Source organism: Struthio camelus, chromosome 6 (assembly GCF_040807025.1).
Source record: "Struthio camelus isolate bStrCam1 chromosome 6, bStrCam1.hap1, whole genome shotgun sequence".
Taxonomy (NCBI): Eukaryota; Metazoa; Chordata; class Aves; order Struthioniformes; family Struthionidae; genus Struthio; species Struthio camelus.
In genome coordinates, this window is record NC_090947.1 from 24,305,644 (window position 1) to 24,331,712 (window position 26,069).

Below are 26,069 nucleotides of genomic sequence, written 5' to 3' on the forward strand. Positions count from 1 at the left end.
AGAAAATGAATGAATGAATTTCCTCTTGCTCAAACTGCATTCAGATTTAGTAGCTACACTGGAAGTAGCTCCTTATCTTTTAATAGCAGATGCAAACCTTGGCTCAAAGTGCACATTTGAAAACCCAAAGTGACAGACACACTAGAGTCCTTCGTAACCGTAGCCAGCAAGGCATGTTCTAGAAGGTTAAACTTGAGAGATGTTCTAGTGATAACGATACCATTTATTTCATACCACTTCAAGAATAGGGTATCATGAAACAAAGGTAGTCTGTGCAATGGAGAATATGTATAAGTAGGCCTCATGACTTCATTTCTAAAGTATGAAACCTTTGCTTTGTTAGTGGTAATTTAATGGATTTTAACTTTTTTCCCTTCCTTCCCAGATTTTGGCGTTAGTGCATTTTTAGCAACAGGAGGTGATGTTACTCGTAATAAAGTAAGGAAAACATTTGTTGGTACTCCATGTTGGATGGCCCCTGAAGTAATGGAGCAGGTATTCCTACTGCTTTAAAAAAACAAACAAACAAACAAGTGTTTTATTCTTTGATTTTAACTTAAGGCATCACCATCTTGCTTTTTCTGTCTTGTTCTATTCTAGGTGAGAGGTTATGACTTCAAGGCTGATATGTGGAGTTTTGGGATAACAGCCATTGAATTAGCAACAGGAGCAGCACCTTATCACAAATACCCTCCTATGAAAGTAACTATCACTTCATATTGCTTAATGCTGAAGGATTCCAGGCTTCAGATTGCCCTGTGCATTTGAACTTTTTTGGTCATTTCAGATTGTTCTCTCTTGACAGGTGACTGAAAGTAGAGGAATTTTGTAGATTCTGAATGTGGGAGCAGGTATTAGGGGAGGTGGTATGTAGGAAGCTGCGCGAGAGGAATGACGTGCAAGGCGCAGACCCAGAAAGTTGGACTGTGGGGCTTTGTTATTAGTGCTTAAGTCATGTTTCATTCCTTTGACAAAAAAACCAAAAAGAGTTAATGCAACACTTCTGTTGAAGGTAGAAAAGTATGTGGTGTTCTGCGTGTCCTCTTTTGTTCTCTTGGTGTTTTTTTTCCTATGTTTTTACCCATCAGCCTCTAAAATAGGATAATATAAAGGTCTTCTGAAGAAGTTTGCAAGTGATTATATGAAACTGCAGGCCTATTACCAGGTGTTTATTTTTGAAGGTGGCGGAAAGCTGCTGTGCTGTTTGTCAGAGCAGAAAACTTAAATTCTTTAAGTTACCATTTAAAAATGAAATTAATCCCTTCAAATTGATGAATTAGTAAGTTACTTGATAAGCATTTTTTACTAGTTTAGATTAAATAACAGTAGTAGCAAACTGAGCTTCCTTGAACTGAGTTTTGTGCCTTTACTTTAAGAAGAACCTGTGCAGTATAATTTACTAGGGACACCTGCTTAAATAAGAATTTAAAAAAGGAAAAATTGTGGCTATTAGTGTTTGTTTTCTGTAGAGTGACTTAAATAATTTTAAATTTCAATTCAAAATTGGGAAGCTATGTGTTTTTATATAATCTTAAGATGATTAAGTTTACAGCAACTGCTGTATGTACCAACGTTTATGAAAAGATGTTGAAGAATGGTGCCTAATATAGGTGAAAAGGAATGAATGCATTTTCTAGGACTCGCTAACGCTAATTAAAAAAGCATTTTATCCTTCGGGTATAAGTGATGCATTTCTGTCTGTTTCACCAAGGTATTATATTTTCTGTGCAGCAGAAATAAGTTATTAATTGCAGCAGCCTTGCTTACTATTCCTCTTTTTTTTGTTTTGTTTTTTGTTTTCCTCCTATGCACCCATATTTCTGACTGGCAGAAGTATACTGTCCAACCATGATGTGAAGCCTGGGCAGAACCTTTTCTAGTCTACTTGTCTATTTTATTGTCTACTTGTTCTCATCTTTTTGGGGAATCGTAAACGGGCATATGTATATTTTTTGATTTTTAAATGCATTTATTTTTATCAGTCATACTGTTCATTGCTCTGAGAGGGCTGTATGGAAATGCTGTTGTGACAGAGCTACTTTGTTTTCAATAGCAACCCAAGATATCTGAAAATTTGCATCTGCATACTTGTACAACTTTTAATAGTTTTAAAACTGAATATTCTGTTTTTATTTCCACATTTTTTTTATACCAATTTAACTATGATGCTTATGGCACCTATTTTCTGTTTGGGTTTACCATAGGTGTTAATGCTGACGCTGCAGAATGACCCTCCTACTTTAGAGACGGGTGTAGAGGACAAGGAGATGATGAAAAAGTATGGCAAATCTTTTAGAAAACTAATTTCACTATGCCTTCAAAAAGATCCTTCCAAAAGGTAGGTCATTTACTATCAGGTACAGTAGAATTTTTTTTTAAAAAATGTACAGACTACTTAAGGTTTCAGTGTTCGTATATCATCTTTGAGCATATGATTTGAGTTTTCTAAAAATTGGTCTTCAGTCATCTTCATGTGGGGAGAAGGAGTTGCCTCTTAACTGTTTTAAGTCTTCTTCCTATGGATTATTAACCTAATTTGCTCATATTTAAATATATTGTTGAACTCAGTGTTGATCAGGCACAAGTCCTTGCTCTATATCTTAATTTCTTGTTTTAGGTAAAATACCAGTCTTGATATTGCACGTAGGTCCAGCAAGACTGTTCACGTTGATGAAACAGTTGTTCATAGCCAAACAGATTGACCACTTGGCCTTTAAATTAGAAATATTTTTGTTGAATATTCTCTTTTTGTGAAACAGGTTTAGTACTTTCTTTAACTCTATAATATCTTCAGAGAAAATTACTTATTTTTGTGATGTAAAGTAGCAAACCACAAGTTTGCGTAGAGTTTTCCTCCGGTGCCTGTAGACAATCAGGCGTGAGTAACATCTCTGTGATCTTTCTTGATGTGTTCTTGTGACTGGGATTTCCAAGATAATGAAAATGTTAAAACATCTGTTCTAGAACCATTGCTGAGGTTTCAAGGTCCCAGAGTCATTCCTTTATTTATTCTTTATTTTTATGCAGACCAATTTTTATAGGTTTTTGCTGAACAGGGAGGCGGAGGAGGCACGTTCTGTAATTATTGTTTTCTGCTGGTATTTAATATATCGCTTCTTTTTTTTTTTTTTTTGGAAGCCTTTCAGAAATGTCATTACAGGAAAAAAGAGATTCTTCTGAATGAGCAAACCTGACTCAGTACTATGTTCTCTCTTATGATGTGTAACTTGATTTAGCGTTAAGTCCAGGATACTGTTTCAGTGAGTCAAGTTGAAAAGGTGACAGCAGCAATAATAGAGAATGAACATTGTTAGGAGAAAAGAATGTACATTAGAGGGCAGCATCCTTAATTCTTGAAATCCTTCAAATTCTTCCTTTTGATTGAAGGATCGTTTGTGTACTATTTTCAGATTCCTAAGCTCTTTACAGTTGGTCTTACTAGTAGCAAATCCTGATGCTTTAAGCTTAGTGCTACAGTTTGCTGGCTGCTTATAATAAGAAAGAAATACATTCTGAATAATCAAGCTTCTTTTGAGTTTCCAGTAGCCAGCAGTTTTCAGGGCAAGATTAAATTGGTATGAAAGCAGAAATAGTGGACAGTTAAAATGGTTTTCCTTCTCTCCTTGAATACATAGTGCCGCGAGTTACCTGATCTGTGGTTGAGATGTCAATGTCGAAACATTAGTGTAGTAATACTTAAAATATCTTCATACTCAAAATTGACCTGAACTGAACAATTAGTCCAGCAGATAAGTGGTCAGATCGGTGTGCCGGTTACCCTGATCGGGGAGTGAGTGTCCTTATGTTATTTGGTTGATGCTATTTTTTTGGTTTCTCCACAGTCAGTAGTTAGTTCTGGTCAGAGAAACTTTCATAGCCACTGTGACAATTTTGGGAGAAATGCCTGCTCTTCGTGGGAAATTATCGGATTGGTGTTGCACTGCTGTCTCTCATAGCGTACTATTTTTTTTTGGGGGGGGGGGAGAAGGAGGGGGGCTGAGAGGGTATTTCTCTTCTCAGTGCAAAATAAATAGATTACTGTCCTCAGCTGTAGCTCACAGCCTCAGGCTGTGTGGGTGACAAGCCCAGAAAGCCCTTCCAGACCGGTTCAGTGTTTTCTGATATTAATAATAAGTAGAGGAATGGAGAATACTACTTTGGATAAAACATTACCAAGAATCTAGCTTTTAACTGTGCATATCCCTATTACAAGATGTGGTGGTAATGGATTGTTAAAACTTGTCTTAAAGTTAAAACTTGACTCAAGTTTAAACTTGAAAACATGACACAAACTTATTTCTTTTAAAGGTTCCCCTCCCAATTTGCCCATCCAAGGTTTGTGTGTGAATTACTGCTTTGCCTGGTAGTCTCCACAGTACCTCTACTAAGAACCTTTCAGAGTCTGTTGCTGTGGGAAGACAAGCACTGTCTGGAACTACTGTCGGTGTCTAAATTGGATGGTTTTTTTGTTGATGCCAGGAGTTGTTTCATTTTTTGTAGAGGGATTGAAATGATATATGTACATACTACTTTCTATTTCTGTTTTCTTCACTTCTTCAAACGTGTCTTCACAGAAACAATCTAGTTCAGATTTTGATTTTTTTCTGAGATTTTCCATATGGAAGTTTCCTACTGTCTGAGCTAGTCTATGCAGTATCTGGTCTCTTGCTTTAATTCAAATAGAAAACTATAGCAAATGTTACTTTCATTCACTTAGAAATGGTGAATCTTGGAGATTTCCGCTTCCCTAAATTTAGCCATCTCAAAGTTAGTCTTGCGTAGTGATCTGGGCTCCTAATGGAGAGAAAAAAATAACTTGGATTTATCTCGTCCCAAGAGATGCTTCTCCTCCTCCAGAACCTGGTTGAGTCTAAGTCTGACTTTGCTTAGCTATGTAACTTTTAGATCCCCAAAGCTAGAGGAGACAAATCCTGCCATTGGAATCATTTCAGTAGATGTGGGATTGTGGAAAATCTGGTGTAAGCTTCAAAAAGAGAAGATGCTGAGAAGACAGAGAACGGAACAGAACTCTTAAGTAAACGTGAAATGTCTAGTTTTTGACCTTACAGCTGTCGATTTGCCTTTTACTTGTCTATTGGGTTGGAAGAAACTCCTGATGATGATTTTGGGGTGATTTTGCTTTTTGTTTGTTTGTTTATGCATCATCTTAATGGTGTCAGTATTGTTCCATGTGAATACCTGCTCACATCACTGAAGTGAACGAATGCAGTTAGCGGGTATTGGTGCTACCGTTTGGAAAATGTAATTACCCTTTTATATGCCTGCAAGGTAGTTGCTGTGGAGCAAAGTTCAGTTACACCTATGGAGTCATTTAGGGAAGCGCATGTTACCTGACTACTTTTTTTTTTGTATATTTTAAGGGTAAAATGCATTTATGTTGAAAGAAAAAGGGGGAAAATTGGCAATTTAGATACTGATTTTTTTTTTTGGTATTTTTGCTATAGGGAAACTTAATTTTTTGGTGTATGGTAAGTGAGTACATGCGAATTAATTCAGTAGCTGTTGCCATTCATTCCCCATTCATACAGTACTAATTCAGAAGTATTAGAGACGTGCCGTGTAACTAACGTCCTGTACTGTATTCACTGAGAGGGGTCTTTGTTTTCTGTTCTAATTTATTATTGATCTTTCAGGCCCACAGCAGCAGAACTTTTAAAATGCAAATTTTTCCAGAAAGCCAAGGTAAAACGTTTAACCCTACAAGTAAATTTTGCTCTGCCTTAAAATCTACATGAATTTTCTTCTTTCCTTGTATTGATTTTAACTTATCAAATGTTGGTTTTGCAGAATAGAGAATACCTGATTGAAAAGCTTCTCACTAGAACACCTAATATAGCACAAAGAGCGAAAAAGGTAAGTGTATTTGCTTTTCTCTAGACTGTGGGCTGCAGGGGAAGGCGAGGCCTGTTTATTTGCCTTACCTGTTAGTCGAGTGACAGATCTATTCTCTTATGCACTCCTTCAGAGATAGTGACTCTTGAATGAATGATTGCTGTAGCTAAGCTTTCTCCAGGAAGCCTTGGGGCTTTTTGATTTTCTTTTTGGCCTCTGCCAGAACAATATACATTATCATATACCATATGATTCTTCCCTTTCCTCTCCCCCCACCCCATCCCCCCAGTTAGTTGGAAGGATACAAATAAAAGGGTTGTGTAAAGGAAAAGTGACAGATCTGCAAGCATATAGGTTCATAAACTGCAGAATACATATCTTAATTTCATTACCTAAAGAAAGGATGAAAATACTGCAAACAGTGTTTATTAAAGACTGTTTCTTTAGATTACTTAAAATGTGACACCCAATTACATGGAAATTGTGGCCGAATCCTACCAAGAGGGCTGCTGTGTCATTCCTGCTTGTGAAGCTTTATCTAAGAGGGCTGGGGTAAAAACACAGCTGTGGGTGTATGCTGGTATTCTGTGCTCCCTTTGGCAGGTGAGGTGCAGCGGAAGTAAAAGTTCTAAGCAGGCATTAACAGGTATTTTAAGACTTAAGTATGGAGCAAGATTCTGTTTATAAGAGCTAATAAACAGGGATGAATGTAGACTTATTATGTGTGAGTATGTATGGAATTCCCTTTCTGCGGTGACTTAACTCCATTTAAACTCATTGTACCTTCTTGGTACGAAGAACCTGCTCAGAGGTTGCTCAGCCTTCTGCAGGTGACAGGCTAGTGCGTTCAGTCCAACTTTCAAAAAGGGATCTTTCCGGAAAGATGTTTTAAGGAGGATACTTCAGCAAAGAAACTGTTACAGGCTTGTTGACACACCAGTTCCAGTGGCTATTTGGATGTTTGCAGGACTTTTCTTAGATTTTCTTGGTGGTGAACTGGTCTGATGCTTGTTAGACCTTCTCTTTGAATATCAGTGTCATGTAATTCTCCAGTGCTCAAGCGTTTCTATAGCTAGTGTCCTACACGCAGACTGTCAGTGGGATCTGAATAATACTTTGAGTTGCTCCTCGTTCTTATCAAAGGCAGAAGTAGTTTGGGAAATGATGAGGCTTTGAGGTAGTCAGGGGTGGGCTGAAGGCTAAAATGAGAGGACTTGTAGAAGAGAGAGCATGTTGAGCAATACTGTATCTGAAAGAGGCACAGGGTAGGAACAATACAGCTTTTTGGCCATGTGGTGGCAGCAATGCCCACGTAAAAAATGGACTTAACTGGAAAAAAAAAAGTGTTTGTTTTTCATTTTACATTTTGGGTGTTACAGAAGTAATTTAGTCATGTTTTAGTGCCAGTTGTGTTTTCAATAGAGCGTGTGCCTCTTGAAATTCTTCTCCCAGCTACGTCTTTGGATCAGTTATAGGAACTATTTATTAACCCGTGTATATAGATGTACACTACTACACTACTATAGATGTATACTTATTCAAATAACTTCGAATCTGGAATTGCAAAATGAATGCATGGTAGCTTACCATGCAACACCAGCCATAGTTTGGGTGACTTTGGACTTTTTTTTTTCTCTGTAGGTCTGGAGTGACTCTTAAGAAAGCAAAGCTGTAAGATGCTAGATACAGTAGATTAACAGACCTTTTAATTACAGCATTAAATGGAGAGGAAAAAAAGATTTTAGCTAGTGAAAATGCTAAATTTTAAAAGTATTAAAATTCATTAGGAATTTAAAATTTAATTCACTTTTAAAACTTTGCATGTAGCTGCTGTTCTAAGATTCTATAAAATATGTATCTATTTTAATATTAAAACTGGGGTTTTGTTTAAAAAAGCTTTTATAAGTAAAGTTTGGTTGTTCAGACTTTTCATGTAAGATGCTTAAGAGGTCCCTCTTGGAAGAAGTAACCCCTGTGATGGGAAAAGAAATGTCTTTAGGGCAAGAAATGGAAGGAGCTTCTGTCATTGCTGCTTAAATTATTTTCTGTAGCACCTGGTATGAAACGCCTGTAACTAATGTTCTATAGTGCTACTGCTAACACAGGTATCAAATCTACCCTGCAGCAATTTAATTTTCCTTGCGTTCACCATGCGTATGATTAGTTTGCCTTATTGCCTAGAAATCCAGCCTCGATTTAGTTTTAATTTTTTTTCCTTTTGACATAGTGTTCTCATGTTTTGCTGCTGCTCCACAGCTAATACTTGGCAACCGTTTTGACTAATGTGATTTCGAGTCTGTCTGTGTAATCCTAAAAGCAGATGCACATTTTCTTGTATGTTTGAGGAAAACATTCAAGGCTGCGGAGAGATTTCTGTTATAAATTCCAGTTTGATAAGATTAAACAACTCCTACAGCATATGTTTAAAATCCTGTTTGACATCGGAGTTGCAAACTACATGTTTGTGTATATATCCTCCTGTCCCAGCATTTCTTTCTGTGTTTTTTAATTGTACTAATTTTGAAATGATAGCCTTCCTGGCACTTCATGTAATTAAGGGTAGTACTGAAACCCTTCTAGAACTGACTCGTCCAGGAGGAACATAGCTTGCTGCTTCTGTGCAGAACCTGTTTACATATATACTGCTACTAATTTAAAGGAATTAGTGTGACACTGTGCAATAGGTTTCATTAGTATGACTACTTGCTTATGAGAATGGTTTCCAGGAGAACTGGGCAACTAGCTGCTGGGAATGCTCCGATTTCAGGTGGTCTGGTTGAAGGGGGACACCCTGAGGCTGCCCTTCTGTCCATTGTCCATGTTAAAAATACAGGAGCCCTGACTGTAGCCTCTCTTGTTATCTGGTGTTATGGTAGAGTAGCCTGCTCTGACCTGCTTGGATCAGGGCTATGTCCATCCCTGTTGAAGTCTTGCTAGCCTGTTGTATAAATTCATGTTTTAAGACATGTCATAGTAGTTTTAATTTTGGACTGAATGTTAAGTCTTTGTTCATTTGTGACTGAAATAACTATCTTAATAGAGGAGGAAAATTATAAACAGCTTCCAGAATTCCAGAGTCAGTTTTGAGATCTAGTCACATTAAAAAATCAATTATGACTGTAAGTACGCTGTATGCCCATGGGCCCTGTGTCAATTTTGTAGTTTTGTAATCCTGTTTCTTTAATTTGGAATGTCTCCTGCATGACTGCCAGCTTTAGAAAGTGAAGAGGGGAAAATAAGTAGCTGCATTTCATTTTATAGCTGTCTAAAGTGCTACTTTTTTTAAAAGAAAAGAAAATCAATTTTGAGTAATAGCTGGGCTTGAAGTCTACTTTTGGGAAGGTAGTATTGCTGTACACCATTAACAGAAGCCCTTTAGACCTTAGGGTTGTAAATTACTGGAAAAAAATGGCTGACATTCAATTTAAAGAGATATTGTTGGAATTTTAGCTCTGTAGCATGGCAAACTTGGGGAAATGGACCTGAATAGCATATTATCATACAGAAGAGATTAACAACCTTCTCTATTTTACGGGGAAAATACTATTAGACTCTAGACTTCTTGGACATGCATTCAAACAAGGCATACATTTGGCAACACAGCAAAGTTTTAGTGATGGATTTATCCTCATGCAAGCATCTTACCAAAGACTGGTGCTAGTACAGCTGAGCTCCTGACCCTCTGTAAAGTAGAGAGCTACATTAGTTTGTCAAGCTCAAATTATTAAGAACTTTTTATTAAGAATTATTAAGAATTTTGATTTCATTGCTATGATACTTAGCTTCATTAAGAAGTACTTGTTTCATTACAGCTGATGTCTTGAGAAGAGACAGGTGTTCTACTGGAACACTTTTGCTGGAAAACAGCAGCTCAGCTATAAGTAGTATGGCTTTCTGAAGTGTTTTGGCTTCCTTTGTTTTTATCTTCATTACTCTGTGCTGAGCTCCTGCTTTTATATTAGACGAAGTGATCACAAACGTATTGGCAAGGCTTTGTCTGAGGGAGGCCATTGCATCGCAGAGGATTAAATCTTCAGTTTACTCAGGGAATTGCTACAAATGGGAAAAAAAGCGTAACTTAGTTTTGCATCGTTAGATATTAGGAAAACTGGAGGAGAAACTGGCAGTCAGACTATGTTGGCTTTTTGTTTGTTTTCAAGAAGTTGCTGACAGGAAAAGTTAACAGAAACACTCGTTCCACAAAATGTAAATTCACAAAAATTCACTGTATTGAAAGGTAGTGCTCGTACTGGTGAGTAGTAGAAGTGGAAACAATTTTCAGGGGCAGACACTTGCTGTAATGTATTCCTGGGGGCTCTGTTGAAAGAGTCCTGATTTAAGAGAATCAAGTCAGAATAAAGGAAGCTCGGGCCTGATGCTGGTAGTAGATTCTTTGATCAGGAAGTAAGTTTTGTAACTAGCCGGAAGTACAGACAGTGCAGTCTTGTGCTGCCGGTTCCTAACTATTTGTTTTTCTGTCTTTTGCTGAGAACGTGTAGGAAGGTGCTAGCTGTGCTTGCATTTGCCTTCCAAGAACTGTGAAACCTCAGGCTTCACTCCCATGATATCCAATGACAGATAGTCCTTGCTTCTTGCCTCTCTCGGATTTGAACCGGTGTCCTAAGTAGGAAGAGATTGCATGAAGTTTGTTGTTGTTAAATCTCACCCCAGTCTATAGCCCAAATTGTTACTTTGTCAATGTAGCTACATTGCCACAGCTAGCGCGCCAGCTTAGTGTTTGGAGGCTTCTCACTGTGCTCTCTTGAGCAAGGTGGTTGCAGAAACCTTTCTGACTTTGTTCATAAAAGTAGCAAGGAGTTCTGGGGGGATGTGGAAGCCACGGCTGCAGAATGGGTGTTGCTTGTGATTTTGTTCATTCTCAGGAAGTTTATCAGGAAATTCATGGAGGGAGATGAATTCCGAAGAGGATTCTGTGGTTGCAAGGTGGCTTAGAAGCAGATTTGCTATCTGTCACCGCTTTGCTGGAAGATTAATAAAATAACTATGTGAGGATCTTTGCTTTCATATAAATTGAATCTTTAGCCTTCCTAGTTCTAAAAAGCAAGCTGACTAAAAAACCCCCCAGCCCCAACAAACCACCAGAAGAAGTGAAAAGTTAATAACTATTTCCCAGTCAGACCTTGTAAAGCTTTTAGAAATAAAGCTCATGAAGTTTCATGCCACTTGTGATGGCATGTGATATATTTTATTCTTTCTGTGCTGGATATTGGTGATATTCCTGAAGTTCCTGGGGAGAGCTGCAAGGGAAGGTACAGGTCAAGCAGGACATCCTTGGGGTTATGCTACCCAGTGGTATTACAGTGGAATTAATTTAACTGAAGACTGCTCTTGACTCAAGAAGTAAAATTAGGGCAGGAGCTGAAAACTTCAAGGTTTAATCAGAACAGGTAGGTTAAGGCTGAGAGGCAGAGCAGAAAGATATGCTGGAATAATAGTCGTGCATAGGCAAAGTCCAGCTCCTGTATAGCGCTGAAGAGTGCCTCATGGATAAGGTTATTCAAACTGTGGATGCCCAGGTAAACATTAGGTAATGCAGTATATAATATGAAAGGGCAAAATTTCCAATGAATAACGGACAAAGATGTGTACATCCTAGCTGTGTTGTATGGCACAGTCATAGCTAGCAGAGGGCGGCTGTATCTGTGACGTACAGTACCACCTGCTGTACAGGGTTCAATTCTCAGTGAAATGTAAAATAATGCGGGCTGTGAAAGCATTGGTAAGTTAGGAATGGCTTGAAGTTTGCAATTTTAAATGCTAAAGCCTGCTTGAATGCAGATTTATTGTTGATATCTGATTAAAATATAAAAATTTGCATTTTGTAAAATTGAGATTCGTAAAAATTGGGGATTTGTTTGTAACTTTCATGTTTATAAGCATTTTTGGAGAACTGTACTCAAATTTTCATTTTCATTGGCTTAGAGTTTTTGAATAAATTTGAGTCTCTAACATCTGTGTGGGATGCAGAATAGATATTTTATAGTAATTTTTCTAATATACGTAAGTAAATGGAAAAAATGGAAATATAGAAGAAATAGAAAAGGAAAGAATTCAAAATTTCACCTTGAAATGGTATTTTCAAGCCTTTAAGCTTTGAGGGTAAGTGAAAATTATAATCAATTCTTCTTTGAATTCTATGTTAATAGAGTATTTTCCTAAATATTCATTGACTTTGGTCGTATTGCTAGCAGTGAAACCCACCTCAGAACAAATCTTCTACTATTGAGTAATTAAAGCTCTAGAAGAGTCTGTATGTGTCTTCTGTCTTTTCCCCTTTGGTCATTTAGGCAAATAAACAGCCTGGAAGATAGAATAGGATGGCATTTTTGGAAAATGCTGATTACAAAGGGAAGGATCCAGTAATTCCTTCTAACAGAAAGATTTTTAGTAGTGATTCACTATCATGATGCTCATTGAGCTGAATAGCTAGGAACCATAACCAGGAGGTCTAAAGATCTGAATCTTTATCTGTTGTCTTCATCTTTCAGGCTACCTACTTACTTTGCCAATTAGTTATATTTTTACTTGATTTTCATTGATTCCTCAGATTAGCCTCTTGGCTTTAGCACCCTATTTGATAGAGGTGCAGGGGGGAAGGAAATAAATGAGCCTCTTTCCACATACATGAATTAGCCATGAGGTGATGCCTGATAGCACATTTGGGATTGGTGTTTTTGAGGAGAAGTGTTACTTTTGAGAAACACTGTCTCTCTTCTACCCAGTTGGTTGAAAATGTCATCCTTTGTATAGGTACACATTTGTGCCTGAAAGGGCTACTCTTAAAATGTACGTTAAAGAAGGGAATGAGTGATTTGCTGTTAAGAAAATTCAGAAATGAAACTTTATAGAGTAGAATTAATAAATGGAAAAATATTGTCTGAAAATCAAAAGTCATACTGAATTGCTAACCATGCATATTTGTCAAGTTACTGGGATTTCTACAATAACTGCAATTTATCAAAATCAGGTTAAAATTTGAGATTCACATGCTGGAGCAGCACAGATTGCGTGTACGTGCATGAGCTTTGGTAAAACCTCATAGTTTTAGAAGGCAGAATTAGTGAAGTGCGAGGAATCACCTGTATGAGATGTTCATGTGACAAAATTTCCTTAGTTTGAGCTGCTGCACTTTGCTGTCTCTAAGCAGCCTTATCACAGCAAGGAAAGACTTAGTGAAGGAGCCAAAGCAGGCCTTTGAACAGAGAATCTCCCGGAGAGACTGGGGAGAAGGTGGATATTTTGTACCCTGAGCTTCTGCACGTGTTTTTCAGCATTTTCTCTAGTAACGTATTGTGCTCATTCCCTCCATTCCCCTTTGGCCTTTCATGCTGTTGTCTTCCTCGCCGTTCCCCCATGTTCCGTTTGGAAACTGGGAGTGCGGATAAGTTCTCATGGCCACGGTCTTTTCACAGTGGCCCTGTTGTCTTGTTTCACTCACTGTCACACTTGCTGTCATGTAAGCATGATTCAGCCTGTGTTTGACTATAAAAACAAACTGGTATCATAAATATATAAAGCAGACTTTCTGTTTTTCTAACAGAATTCTGATCTTTGTGGTATATCCACTTAAGCTGTTCTGTTCCTTAAGAAATGATGCTCTTCAAGAGGCAATGGAGAGAGTTGAAGTCTGTCTGTTTAATTCAGAATCTTCCATCTCCTTTATGCAGTAGTCACTTATGAAAGAAAATGTAATAATCTTGCATCTCTGAACTTTTCACCAGTGTAATTTATTCCAGTAGCAAATTGAACTAGTAATTTACAACTGTAGCTTTTTTTTTCCCCTCAAGATTTCCATCTTTCTCCTCTTAGCTAACTTAGCCTTTTCATTTTTTGCAATCCTTTACTTTGTGCTGCGTTAAGGAAGACATAAATATTTTTGAATTTGCCCCAGTGATTCAGTTTTTCCTTACTGACCTATTTCATTTAAGGGAAATATTCCCTTATATATGAGAGGGGATCTCATCAACGTGTACAAGTATCTGAAGGGGGAGTGTCGAGAGGATGGGGCCAGCCTCTTCTCCGTGGTGCCCAGCAACAGGACAAGAGGCAATGGGCAGAAACTGAACCACAGGAGGTTCCATCTGAACCTGAGAAAAAACTTCTTCACTGTGAGGGTGACAGAGCACTGGAACAGGTTGCCCAGAGAGGTGGTGGAGTCTCCTTCGCTGGAGATATTCAAAAGCCGTCTGGATGTGATCCTGGGCAATATGCTCTAGGTGACCCTGCTTGAGCAGGGAGGTTGGACTAGATGATCTCCAGAGGTCCCTTCCAACCTAAACGATTCTGTGATTCTGTGATTCCATAAACGTCATGTAACAGACTTCAGAGCAAGCAATAGTTGTTTTGAAAGGGTATATTGGATAGAGGTGAGCGTATATTTTAGTTCCAACAGAGATGCAGTTTACGTTATTGAAGACAAATAATGTGGGATCAAAACTTAGTTTACAAAAGCTCGACCCCAAAGTAAATGAAACATTCTTGATCCCTTTTATGAAATGAAATTTTAAAAGGGATAGCAACTTCTCTGCGTGGGCATATTTGCAGACACTAGTAGTTGCACTTGACTTTGAATTGAGGGAATTTGACTGGAATTGCAATTGGCTTGGAACTGAGGGAACTGATGTGCCTGCATCTTTTTAGTGAGATAGCAGATATACATGTTAAGAATATTCTTTACTCGTGCTTCTTTTGACTCAAAACATCCCATCTGAAGTGCTGCTGATACAGTACTTCCTCCCACAGCTAGGTTGCCTTGAAACACTGAGATTTTAAACCTTCAAACTTCAGAGCATGGTGATATGTAGACCAAATAACAGAGTTTACTTCTTTGTATGTTCTTTATTCAGAAAGTTCTATCGTCTTATATATGGAATATACCTACCTTAAATGTCTAAAGAAGTTTTTCAAGAACTGCAAAGCCTTAAATCATCTGTGTCCTTTCAGTCCACTGCTTGTGGAAAATCTAAGTATAGTCGTACAATGTAGAGAAGGAACAATTACTAATTTCATGATGAATATAAATGTTAACTCCTCCAAATTCTGAAGGTTCAGCACCTGCCTTATCTGTCCTTTCTGCATGCATGCATTTTTCCCCAGGAACGCTTCTGTGACATTCGGTTGTGGGCAGCATAATGGAGAGCTTGGAGCTCTCCGTACTATGAGAGTTGTAACACGGCAAACCTCCGCAGAAGTCCTTGTAAAGGGAAGGGGCTTTAGTAGTCCTGAGTGATGGTTTGCAGACCTAATTTTCATTCTGAAATGGGAATGTGATTGGTGTTTGGCCCTGAAAGGTTAACTTAGTTAACCCAAAAGTAGAGCTTCCATGCCAGATTAAATGCTTGCTGTCAAAGCAGTGTCTCTGGCCTGTATGTTTTTTTGTTTTTTTTTTTTTGTTTTTTTTAAGCTATTCCTGTACATGAACATGAAACGTTTAAAGTTCTGTTTAACTTCTGTTCCTGGTAGGAGAAAAAGAAAAATTAAGAGGAAGCATTTTCACATAATTGTTCTGTTTGTATGCTACAAATATAGAAATAGCAACAAAACAGAGCAGAGTGGCTTAAGAGGCGTAAGTTATTGCAGTGTTTTAGCACTGTTTCACTCCTACAAAGCAGAAAAGCCTGAATGATATTTTAGAAAAGGAGTGGTGCATCCCCTTAATAAAGATAGTCTGTATAAAAGATGGTGAGAAAAAACAAGTTTCCTAATTGCATAAAGCACTTTCAGATTTGAAGAATTTTTTGGCTTACATGAGAAAAAAATACGAGACTTCTCAGTATAATAAACTCGGGGAAACTTCAGAGTAATGATTTTAGGACACTCAAATGACCTATGGGACTGGCCTGAATGGGGACTAGCCTTCTCTTGAAGTACCTCAACCATTGTACAAAGGATGATGTATACGTATGGGAATTCATGCTATCTTAGACCCCAAATATTTTCTTTAAAAAGGAGATTACAATGTAGATGTTTTTACGCAAAAAGATTGATGTTCTTTTGTGTGAACATATTCTGTAGAAAAATAAATTCTCCAAGATCTGTCTTCTGCCCAAAGTGCTAAGCTGTGATTAAACGTATAACTGTTTGAAGCAAAAGATTTATACTGGGATTGGATAAATGTGACATTATGGTAGTTTCCTTCATTCCATTGGGGTGCAAATAAATGCATTGATGGGGGGATTGAAATTTGCCTTTATATCTTAGGAAAACATTTAGGAAAGATTTGCAAGAGCGCTAAAGGCAAAAATTATGAAATCTGATTGCTCTGCAGACTTACAATGTGCACAGAGGAACAGGTCTGTCTTTTTGGATGGACTCATATGCAGAGCAGAATGCTGTGCTAAAACTGTGTCGTGCGCTGTCCTATTTCTCATCATCATTCTTGGTAAATACTTGTTATCAAGCTGCATCAGAAGTGAAAGCTTTTGAGATCTCTCTCGCTGTCTTGCTCTCGCGCGTGCTCGCTCTCTCTCTTTTAAACTCTTTGAAGTGCCAGTACTACTTGGTAATGTAAGAGAAATTCAGCGCATCTTTTTGACAAGAACTTTTGGAATCTGCATAATGGGGATGTCCAATCTCCCACGGCAGCAATTAGCACAGTCGCAGGGAGAGGTTAAGAGGTACAACATCAGTTGACTGGTTCCTCCTTGCTTCTAGCAATAAAAGTTGGCAGACTGTATTTAACATTTACGTGCATATCATCATGTTAGACAGCAACTGATGGATCCATTCACTTTTGAACCCGTTATGTATTTAGTCCATATGGCATTTTCACAGTGTGACAGTGTTAGATAAAAACACTGTTCTGGTTGGTGGGCTTTTTCCTTTTTTTTCCCCTCTTTTGCCAGATTCATGTGTCATTCAAGATGTCCTGAACAAACCAGATTTCCCTATAAAGTTTTTAGAGAGCAGCTGGACCATAGGGTTTTTGTATCATGCGTCTAAATGTTTTAAATGAAGTGAAGCAGGCTAAAGATTATTTTTACAACTGACAAAGTGATTGTCTTCAGTGTTTGTTTCAGGAATCAGAGAAAAAACATTGATTCCGGTGTTCATTTACAGTGTTTCAAAGCAACAAATACGTAAACTTTAATTTGTTTTAATCTATTAGCTTGCTGTTTTCCTCATATAAAGTTTTTCCTAGCCATAGTATGTATTTTCAAAATGTTGGGGGTGGGGGGGGGGGCTGGAAGGCATGACCATGCAAATTTAATTGAGGGCATTTGGGAATCTTGCCGATGGACGGACTTATTCAGGAAGTAAAGAGCTGATGTCTGATTTGTTCAGAATTTTTAAACCACTGTAAAATTGAGGTACTTGCATTTTTAGGCCACTCTTTGTTTGAAATTTGCTGGAGGCGTGTAAGCATTATTCTGCCAAGACTCTTTATTGCCATGCCTATTAGATGATCCTGTATCAGGGCATCTTTTTGAACATGCCAGAGAAAAGGAAGTATGTTTGCAAGCAAGCTTTCTTAGCTTCTTTTGGAACTCCAGTTTGTGTCCGTGTTTTACTTGTGTTGAGCGGTTCCCCTCTTGCCTTGAGTCCGTATGTCTTTATGCCCAGTGTTAATGCTCTGCATTCTCTGTTACTCCAGCTCTTGCTGAAGCAGCCAGGGTGTGACTGATGTTATACCAAGATGCAGGGTAGAAAGCAGTAGTTACTTCCACATTTATGAAGCTACCATCTGTCAGGTGATTTTAACTGTGCACTCTTAGCCTTTGCCTAATTATTTAGGAAACTAAAGCCTTCATTTTTCTATGAAGAAAGATTTAGAATTGGCTTCTGGATTTTTGAGAGTCATTAATCCTTGAATTTCCAGAGCTGCTATACTTTCTTATGCTATAAAAGCTAGTTGAGAACAATGTTTTGAAACTTCTGTAGGTTGGTGGGGTGGTGGTGTTATTTTTTTTTGTTTTGTTTTGTTTTTTTTGCTGCAAGCAACTTCTTGTAGCTATTTTACTGTCATTTCAAAGGCTGTTTGGAGTATGATGATAAATATTTGGTGAGAGTAACTGAGTACAATGAATAGGGAAAGATTCTTCAGAGTAAAATTTAACAGCATGATCTTTTGAAGAGTAGAATTTTCTGAAATAGAAGTTGAGAGATGTGCATGAGCAATAGTTCTGTAAAGTTTCGTACCTTTTTCCTAGAACCACTTGATTGTTTTGCTTGTCTCCTTTCCTGTATGCCTAGTGGGTGTTATCTGTGGGTATTTTTCCTCCTCTGTTGAGATCATGCCGCCAGGCCAATGCCAATTTCCTTCACCTTGATTTTTCAAAATGCTTCTGAAATCAGGAGTAAATTAATAAGGTTCCGTGGAATGGACAGAGTTTTTAGTCAAACAACTCTAAAGAGCATTATCTTGCTTTTCTGAGCTACAGTTCCTTTCATCTTTGCTGCACTCATGACTGTTACACAAAATTATGATGCTCTTTATTTTCCTGCCACAAAAGCGCCCACCATTTTGAGGCAGTGAACAAAGCATGCAGGAAGTGCCATGCCTTTTGTGGAGTCTTGAAGAGAAAGCAAGTCTGTGCCTGGAAGAGGGAGAGATCCTTAAGGTCATTCCCTTTTCTGCCTCCAAGTCAGTGTGAGCTCTTACTAGGGTAGGCTGCAGAAAATGGAAAAAGATGATGAGATGTTTAAATAACAAGCTTGTCATTCCTGCTCTCCATGGCACATGGGATTGTGTATTATCTTGAACGCTGTACTGGCAGATGTAGCAGAAGGGCATCAGTGGGAAAAGGAAAGACAGTTTTATCTGCAGGAAAAGCTAAGTTGCTCGATTTGATGGACTGCAGTATTTCCAGAAGGATGTATGTTTAAAACAAACAAAAGTAGGGGTTGCCTTCTGTAGGTTGCTGAGTGCAAATTGTAGAATGGCATTGGCTGTTCTCTATCTAAAAATCAATGGGGAGCAGTATTTGGGTTTCTCAGAGGTTTTTCACAGGTGAATTTTAGATGGGTGGGGTCCCTATGTTTGTCCCTCTCCAATAATTCAGGAACGTAATTGGGTTTGTGACCTCCCGTTTCCTACGTATGAAGAGTCAACAAGGTAGCTTTGTGTTACTGGAATGCTTAATATTCATTAGTGCAGTCAGTTTTGCTTATGTAAATACATCTCGTTTACCATACTTTCAGATCACCTTTTATTCTTTTGTGGGGCAGAGTTAAAAAGGTTGTTTTAAGTCTGCCCAGGACTCCATCCCAGGTATTTGGTTGCTAGAGATGTTGATAGGAGTAGTGTAAATACGTGAACTACTAGGATGACCAGAACTGCTAATCCTGTAGTCTTTCTGTAGAATGAGGAAGAAGACAATAGATGCATAATATTATCTGTTATTGAAAGAACTGATTTTTAATGTGATTTAGATCATGTGTTGTGTATGAGTTGCAGTATTTTTTTTGCATGTATGTAATATCCCACAATGCATCTTTTTCTTTTAACTGGGTAATGAAATAAAATGTCAAATCTCTAAGTGTACCCAGTTCTCAGCTATTTTGAATAGTTCTGAATAAAGAAACTGAAAGATCTTAATATACAGAAAATGTTTATTCCCTTCCTTATTCATTCTCTCCTGCAAAAATAAACTTGTAAGAGATTGCAGAAGCAAAAGAATCAGTGATGAATAATAGATTGTTCTTTCCCCAATCTGTCTAACATCTACATAGAGCAAGCACATCAGCGCCTAGAAGATAAAAATTTATGTTCCTTTTCTTTATGCTGCAGCCCCTTTTCGTTGAGCTTTGGGGAATGTAGGCAGCTTCTATATTCTGATGCTAGGGCTCTTGCTGCATCAGGCAAGCTTGTGTTATGGCCTTACTTGAGCTAACCTTTGATAGGGCTTAAAGTTGCCCTGTTCATCTGGTTAAGCAGACATTCTCCTGGAAGCTCATGCATTCTGTTGTGGGTTGGAATATGAATTACATGTGCCCTACTTTGAAAGGGTGAGGACAAATACTTCTGTCAACAGCTTAATTTATTCTTAAATCTCTTTGTGACTCTGATGTACACTGTTGGAATAACCATTGACCAGCAACAACATGCACAGTAATAATAATTTGATCTGTAAGGTTTTGTGATAGTCATGATCTTTTCACTCACTGATTTGTCAAGCGTACTCTGTTCCGGCTCGTGTTCATATTGTCTTTCTTCCACAGCTGTGGTAATGTTGGCAGCAGCTTGTAAAGTTTTTCCTCCTACAAACTGCCTTTGGTTGCAGATTACAGTGTTCCGAGCTGCTTTTGTGTTGGGTGCAGTTAAAATGCCAGTCATTCAAATTCATTTTTTTATTCCCTGTGTGTTTTTCTGATTTATGTGAAATATGTTCTCTAATGTGTGTTAATTTGTCTTTGTAAGGCTGAAGGCTTTCATTGTTTTCTTTAATAGCTAAAGTTATGAATCAGTTTAGTTCATATTTTGAAAGGAACATTTAGGTTTTCTAAAACAATAAAATCCAAATTAGAATTGTACATGTTTTAACTTGTTTCTCTTTTCCTCTGAATGATTGTACTGAGAGAGATGTAATCCTTGCATAAAGACCTGTCAGTACAGCATATTTCAACTAAAGCTGATTAAGAAATTGCATTTATATACTACTGCATGCCACACAAAAGAGTTTCCTCATTTTTGTAGAGGTGTAAGAAGTTTGTTTCACTTCCCTGGTCTGTCACAGATTTGCTTTTTGGCCTTGGATAAATCACTTAATCTGTCCTTTCCCCTCCCACCCCAACTCAGTGAAATGTGAAGCCTACACCAACAAACCGAGAGAGATATATAGAACATTGTTAGCTGCTATGATAGTGTAATAATAGGGGCCAAATGCAAACATGCTACCTCTTTATATCGGTTTTATAGTAGTCTCCAAAAAGATAAACCAATAGAGTAATTCCAAATATTTACAATATTCTAAATAGAACCCTGTTTTAGATACTTTTGCTAAGACCACAGTTCAGACTGTTCTTATTCACCTTTCATTTGCCTTGAGATTCACTTGCAAAAGCTGTATGTTTTCTGAGGCTGGTTGATGTTTTTTGCATTTGGAAGGTTGTCTGCAAGTTCCCTTTGCACCTGCCCTCACACAACAAAGACTACCTGCGTTTTGGGAGTTCAGGACATCAAGACCTCAAAACGATGTTCCAGCTACTTAGTTGTGATGCAGGAATTCTTGAGTGACTTAATGCTATTCTGGTTCACAAAATAAAGTTGGGAACTAGTGTTACTTGTGACCAGATAGCCAATGCTTTGCTGAGGAATGGAGTCTGCTTTTTTTCCCTCACTATTCATCCAGTACATCTCAAAGTAACTTGGGTGAATGGGTTCTAGGCTAGTACCTCTCATGACAAACCTTCTTACACTAGCATGTAAGAAAACTGATGAAAGGGCATTTATCACTGAATTGGAACTGATTAATCTGGAGCAATCTGGATTTGTACAAGAATGTGGAATTCAAACTACCTAATGCACTAATGTAATTTGAGGACAAGTGTCCATTCCCATGCTGCTGGACTTCTTTGCACATTTCAGCACTGACCCAAGAGACTGGGAAATTGAACTGAAGTCCACTGACATTTTTAGACTATAGAGATGTGACTTTTCTCCAGTACATTAAATCGTGTATTTGTGGACAGTAAGTTTCATATAGAAACCATAGATTCAACTGCCAAATGCTCATTTACAGGCTTGAAAATCTGAACACAAAAGGGACATAGGAAGAAGGTGCTTTAATTGTCTATGCATAAAGAACAGGAATTGGAAATACCGTGAATGAGGAAAAATATAGTACGTTCTTTGCAGGATAGATCACGTAACTGAAATGCTTGCCTGATGATTTTGTAAGATAATCAGAAGAACAGAGGCTTATCTGTTCTCTCAAAGGTAAAGGAGCAGTGAATCTCATTAAAGGTATTGGTAAATAGGGCACACAAACACTGGCCTTTCTTCATGTTTCTTGATTGCTATATGGCATCATTAGAGAACTATGTAGTACTCACCCGTAAATCGGGTCATCAAACTGTGCTTGTCCTGAAGACTTGAGCTTCCTTCATTATTGTCTTGAGATAAAATTTTTTTTTCCCCTCCCATGGTATCGCAGAATCACAGAATGGTTGAGTTTGGGAGGGACCTCCTGGTATCACCTAAAGCATGTTGCACAGGACAGTGTCCAGATGGTTTTTGAATGTCTCCAAGGATGGAGTCGTCACAACTTCTCTGGGAAACCTGCTTAGTGCTCAGTCACCCTCACAGTTAAATAAAACAAACAATAATAATAATGATGATTTCCTTATGTTCAGATGGAGCTTCCTGTGTCTCAATTTGTGTCCATTGGCTCTTGTCCTGACACTGAGCACTAGTGGCAAGTGAGAAGAGTCTGGCCCCGTCTTCTTTACACTCTCCCTTCAGATATTTTATATATATTTGATAAGATCCCCCGAGCTTTTTCTTCTCTAGGCTAAACGGTTCTAGCTCTCTAAGCTGTTTTCTCGTAGGAGAGATGCTCCAGTTCCTTAATCATCTTAGTAGCCCTTCACTGAGCGTTTCGTAGTAGCTTCATGTCTGTCTTGTACTGGGGAGCCCAGCACTGGACACAGCACTCCAGGTGTGGCCTCGCTAGTGTGAGTAGAGGGGAAGAATCACCTCCCGTGACCTGCTGGCAGTACTCTTTCTGATGCAGCCCAAGTTACTATTGGCCTTTTTTGCCACATGGGCCTATTGCTGGCTCATGGTCAGCTTATTGTCCACCAGGATTCCCAGCTCCTTTTCTCCAAAGATGCTTTCCGGTAGGTTGGCCCCCATGCAAACCAGCTCCTGTCTCAAGTAAAGGGCAGTGCTCTCTTCCCTTCCTGGACTGTCTGTCCTAAAGAGCTTGCATCCATCTATTGCAGCATGCCAGTTGTGTGAGCTATCCTACCACCTCTCTGTGAGCCCAGTGAGATCATAACCCTGCAACTGCATGTAGATCCTCCTGTTTGTTTTGCCTGCTGCATTTGTTACTGTACAGGCACTTCAAAGAGGCAGCCAGCGTGCTGATTTTGCAGATAGGGTGAGAGGTTTCCTGATGAAGCTCTTTGTAGGCACTTTCTGGCTTACATGCAAAATGCTTTAGGTACCCCCTCCTTAAGCCCTGATTTGTTGGTTATGCTTTCCCTTTGTTCACATCACCCTGCGGCCTTTGCTTGTCAACCCTGTCTGTGGTTCTCTCACATAGCTGCTGGTAACTCTCTCCCCGCCGTGGTTCCTAGTTCAAAGCTATCCTCACGAGGTTGGCGAGCCTGTTGGCCAATACACTTTTGCCCCACTTAGGTGGATCCTGTCTCTTCCAAGCAGATGTTGATCCGCAAATGGGGTCCCATGGTCATAGAAACTAAAACCCTGTTGCCAGCATCAGTTGTGCAACCAATTGTTGACATGCAGTATCCCTCACTGGCGGGATAGAGGAGAAAGCTACCTGGGCCCCTGTATTCCTGACCACTGCCCCTAGAACTCTGTAGTCATGTTTGATACTTTCCAGATTGCTCTTGGCGGTATCATTGGTGCCCACGTGGGAGAGCAGTGGGAGTAATTAGAGGGCTGGATGAGCTTCTGCAGTTTCTCTACACCATCTCAGACGTGAGCCCCCGGCAAGTAGCAAACATCTCTAGATGACAGATCAGGTTGGCAGATGGGTGCCTCTGTCCCCTGCAGCAGAAGACTCACCCACTACTATAATTGCCACTTCCTCTGAGTGCTCCTGCTTGGCTCAGGGTCCATTGGCCCAGATGCTTCACTTGAAAGTACACCCAGTTCCTTTTCACCTTTGAGGGCAGTGAACCTGCTCCACAGCTGCAAGCCTTCAGGAGGAGTAGGGAGTCTTCCCCCTGGGGTCAGAAGGCACCAGCTTTCCAGCCTTTGCCTTCCTCTGAGTTGCAATTTACTGTATCACTAGGCACAGCCTCTGCTTTGTCTACTGCACCTGGGAGTTGGGGCTCTTGAAACTGTAGGGTATCCAAGAAGGTCCTGCCTCTCTCGTCCTCTCTGATGTTGCACAGCCTGCTGATTTCCTCCTGCTACTGCTTCACTTGGTGACAAAGCTCTTCAACAGCAGCACACCTCCCGCAGTGAAGAAAGTAAGTCTGCCCCCTCCTCAGGGAGAGGCCCCAGGCCCTCCGTGCTGCCTGAGGCTTGCAAAGCTGTGTCCTCCATTGGATGCTGTGTCTGGGCTGAAGCCTCTGACATGGCTCCAGCAGCCACTGCGGGACATGCCCTGTGATGCATCACCACTGGAACTGAGGACGTGTATGCTGGCCTGAACTGAGATGAGGATCCCTTCTTTGCTCCCTTTTGCACAAGCTGTTGTGCATGCTGCTGCATCCGTTGACTGCCTCTGTTAGCTGCGCTCATACTATAGGGAACTACAGTTTGATAGGAGAAAATGGGATAATCCTTTCTCTCTCTCATCGGTCATACCATGATGTTTTTGCTACAGATGCATTGAATAACGGTGGCACGGATTCCTGTTATTGTTTTTATCCCCTCATCCCTCTACAGTCTAGTACATGGATGTGCTACAGTTTGCTACGTGTATGTATAACTTGTTCAGCAAAATTCTTCTGTCTGTTCCACATTGAAAGGAATTGACCAAAACCGAAAATGATATGAGAATATCACCTAGAGAAATATTGTCTCTGTTCCCACTCCGACAGAAAGAAGTGTTTTTAAAAGAGTGCTGTAACAATTACAGTAGTGGTGCTACTTAGCAATTGCTTGTCTTTGTTCCTTTTTTTAAAAAAGGCCTGTTATAATTGCTCTTAGTGTATTTTTGGGGGAAGTTTTTCCTTGTTAAACGTTGTGTAGGCCCGTAAGGACAAAGGATATGGAGCTTTACCAAATTCTGTGATGAGCATTTCAACAGGTAGTCCAAAAGGTCAGAAAGTCTTGATTATGATGTGATAAAAAGTTTTCAGACTTACGATGGGAGAAGAGACAAGAAGTTGATTTGCTAACATGGTGTATTTATGTCTTGCTCTACCTGGCTCCTAGGAGACATGCCTTCCCTATGTGACTTTGTCTTTGTGGCTTTAACCAGAACAGAGCCTGGTAGTAAAGCTACTATTAATTAAAAACTGTGCAGCTTCATTTAAGTGATGTCAGAGTTAGGTATACCTACCAATAAAACTGTAGTAGACAACGTGTTTGGATTTTTGAAGGCTGAGTAAGTTGGGTACTTGCTGTAGCTGAGATTATGATTTCTTTCCTGTGAATATGCGTGCTATTGGAATCCATCTGATCAACAGACTACAAGTTTAGACTTTTGTTTTTCTGCCTTCAGACAACTTTCAAGAAAATCATTTCATTTAACAAGATACTTTACTTTGAAGGAAATTATTTTATATTCCTTGAGCCATGTGTTTATTGCTTATTAAAAGGTAACCTATTTAAAAACTTGAAATGCACTCCATTTTCATGGGTAAAGCTTTCTCCTATAACACTGCCAGCATCATTAAGCTCCGTGAAAATCCTTCTAGTTAGAATAAGTCTTTGAAAGAACTGAAAATAAATGCGGTAGAGATTTTGGTTAGTGCATGAGGTAGCGTGTGAACGTGTCTATAAACCATTCTGTTATATTCTATTGGGAAAACGTATTTTGGGTTGTGGTTGATGTCTTCTCACGGGTTTTTATATAGATGCTGGGAAAATACTTGTGCTATTAAATAAAAGCCTGCTTCAGAGTTGCTCCTTCTAGGACTATAATTTATACCCCCAAGCACCAGGGGAGTTGCCTACTGGAATCCCTTTTATCTGTTATCATCCCTGATGACTTAGAGGGGAAGAGCCCACTGATTGTGCCTGGGCTGATCGCAGCAGAGTAAGAAACTGCTGTGCTACTGGTTCCAGTTACTTTTGCTTGCTCCTCCCTCCCAAATGCACGTGAGCTTCTTCTGTCAAGAAGCTGCAGCTACCTAAGACAGCTGCAGCTAAAATTGGTGCATTAAGAATTTGATATGGGAAATAGGGAAAATAGTGTAGGATCCTTCAAGTGATGGAGTAGAGTATTCTCCTAGTTTTCCTCTCGTCACAACTACCTGGTTTGCAGAATAAGGGGAAACTAAGCAGGGCACTAGGGAACTTTTATTGGGTTTTGCAGGGAAGAAATGTAAGGAGGGGGTAGCACAGGAACTGAAGGCGAGATGGAAATATGCCAAGGCACAAGAAACTT

General features: G+C 39.2%; 1 protein-coding gene across 4 annotated transcripts in view; it reads left to right on the plus strand.

Annotated features, from left to right (window-relative positions):
• The window catches only part of STK39 (serine/threonine kinase 39), a 148,136-nt gene that overhangs the window by 71,985 nt on the left and 50,082 nt on the right, over positions 1-26,069 (plus strand). For all 4 annotated transcript variants that reach the window (XM_009666060.2, XM_009666075.2, XM_068948690.1 and 1 more), the window contains 5 exons: positions 386-495; positions 601-702; positions 2,205-2,338; positions 5,655-5,703; positions 5,809-5,874. In XM_009666060.2, coding sequence (XP_009664355.1) covers positions 386-495; positions 601-702; positions 2,205-2,338; positions 5,655-5,703; positions 5,809-5,874 — 461 coding nt within the window. The remainder of the gene's footprint in view (positions 1-385; positions 496-600; positions 703-2,204; positions 2,339-5,654; positions 5,704-5,808; positions 5,875-26,069) is intronic.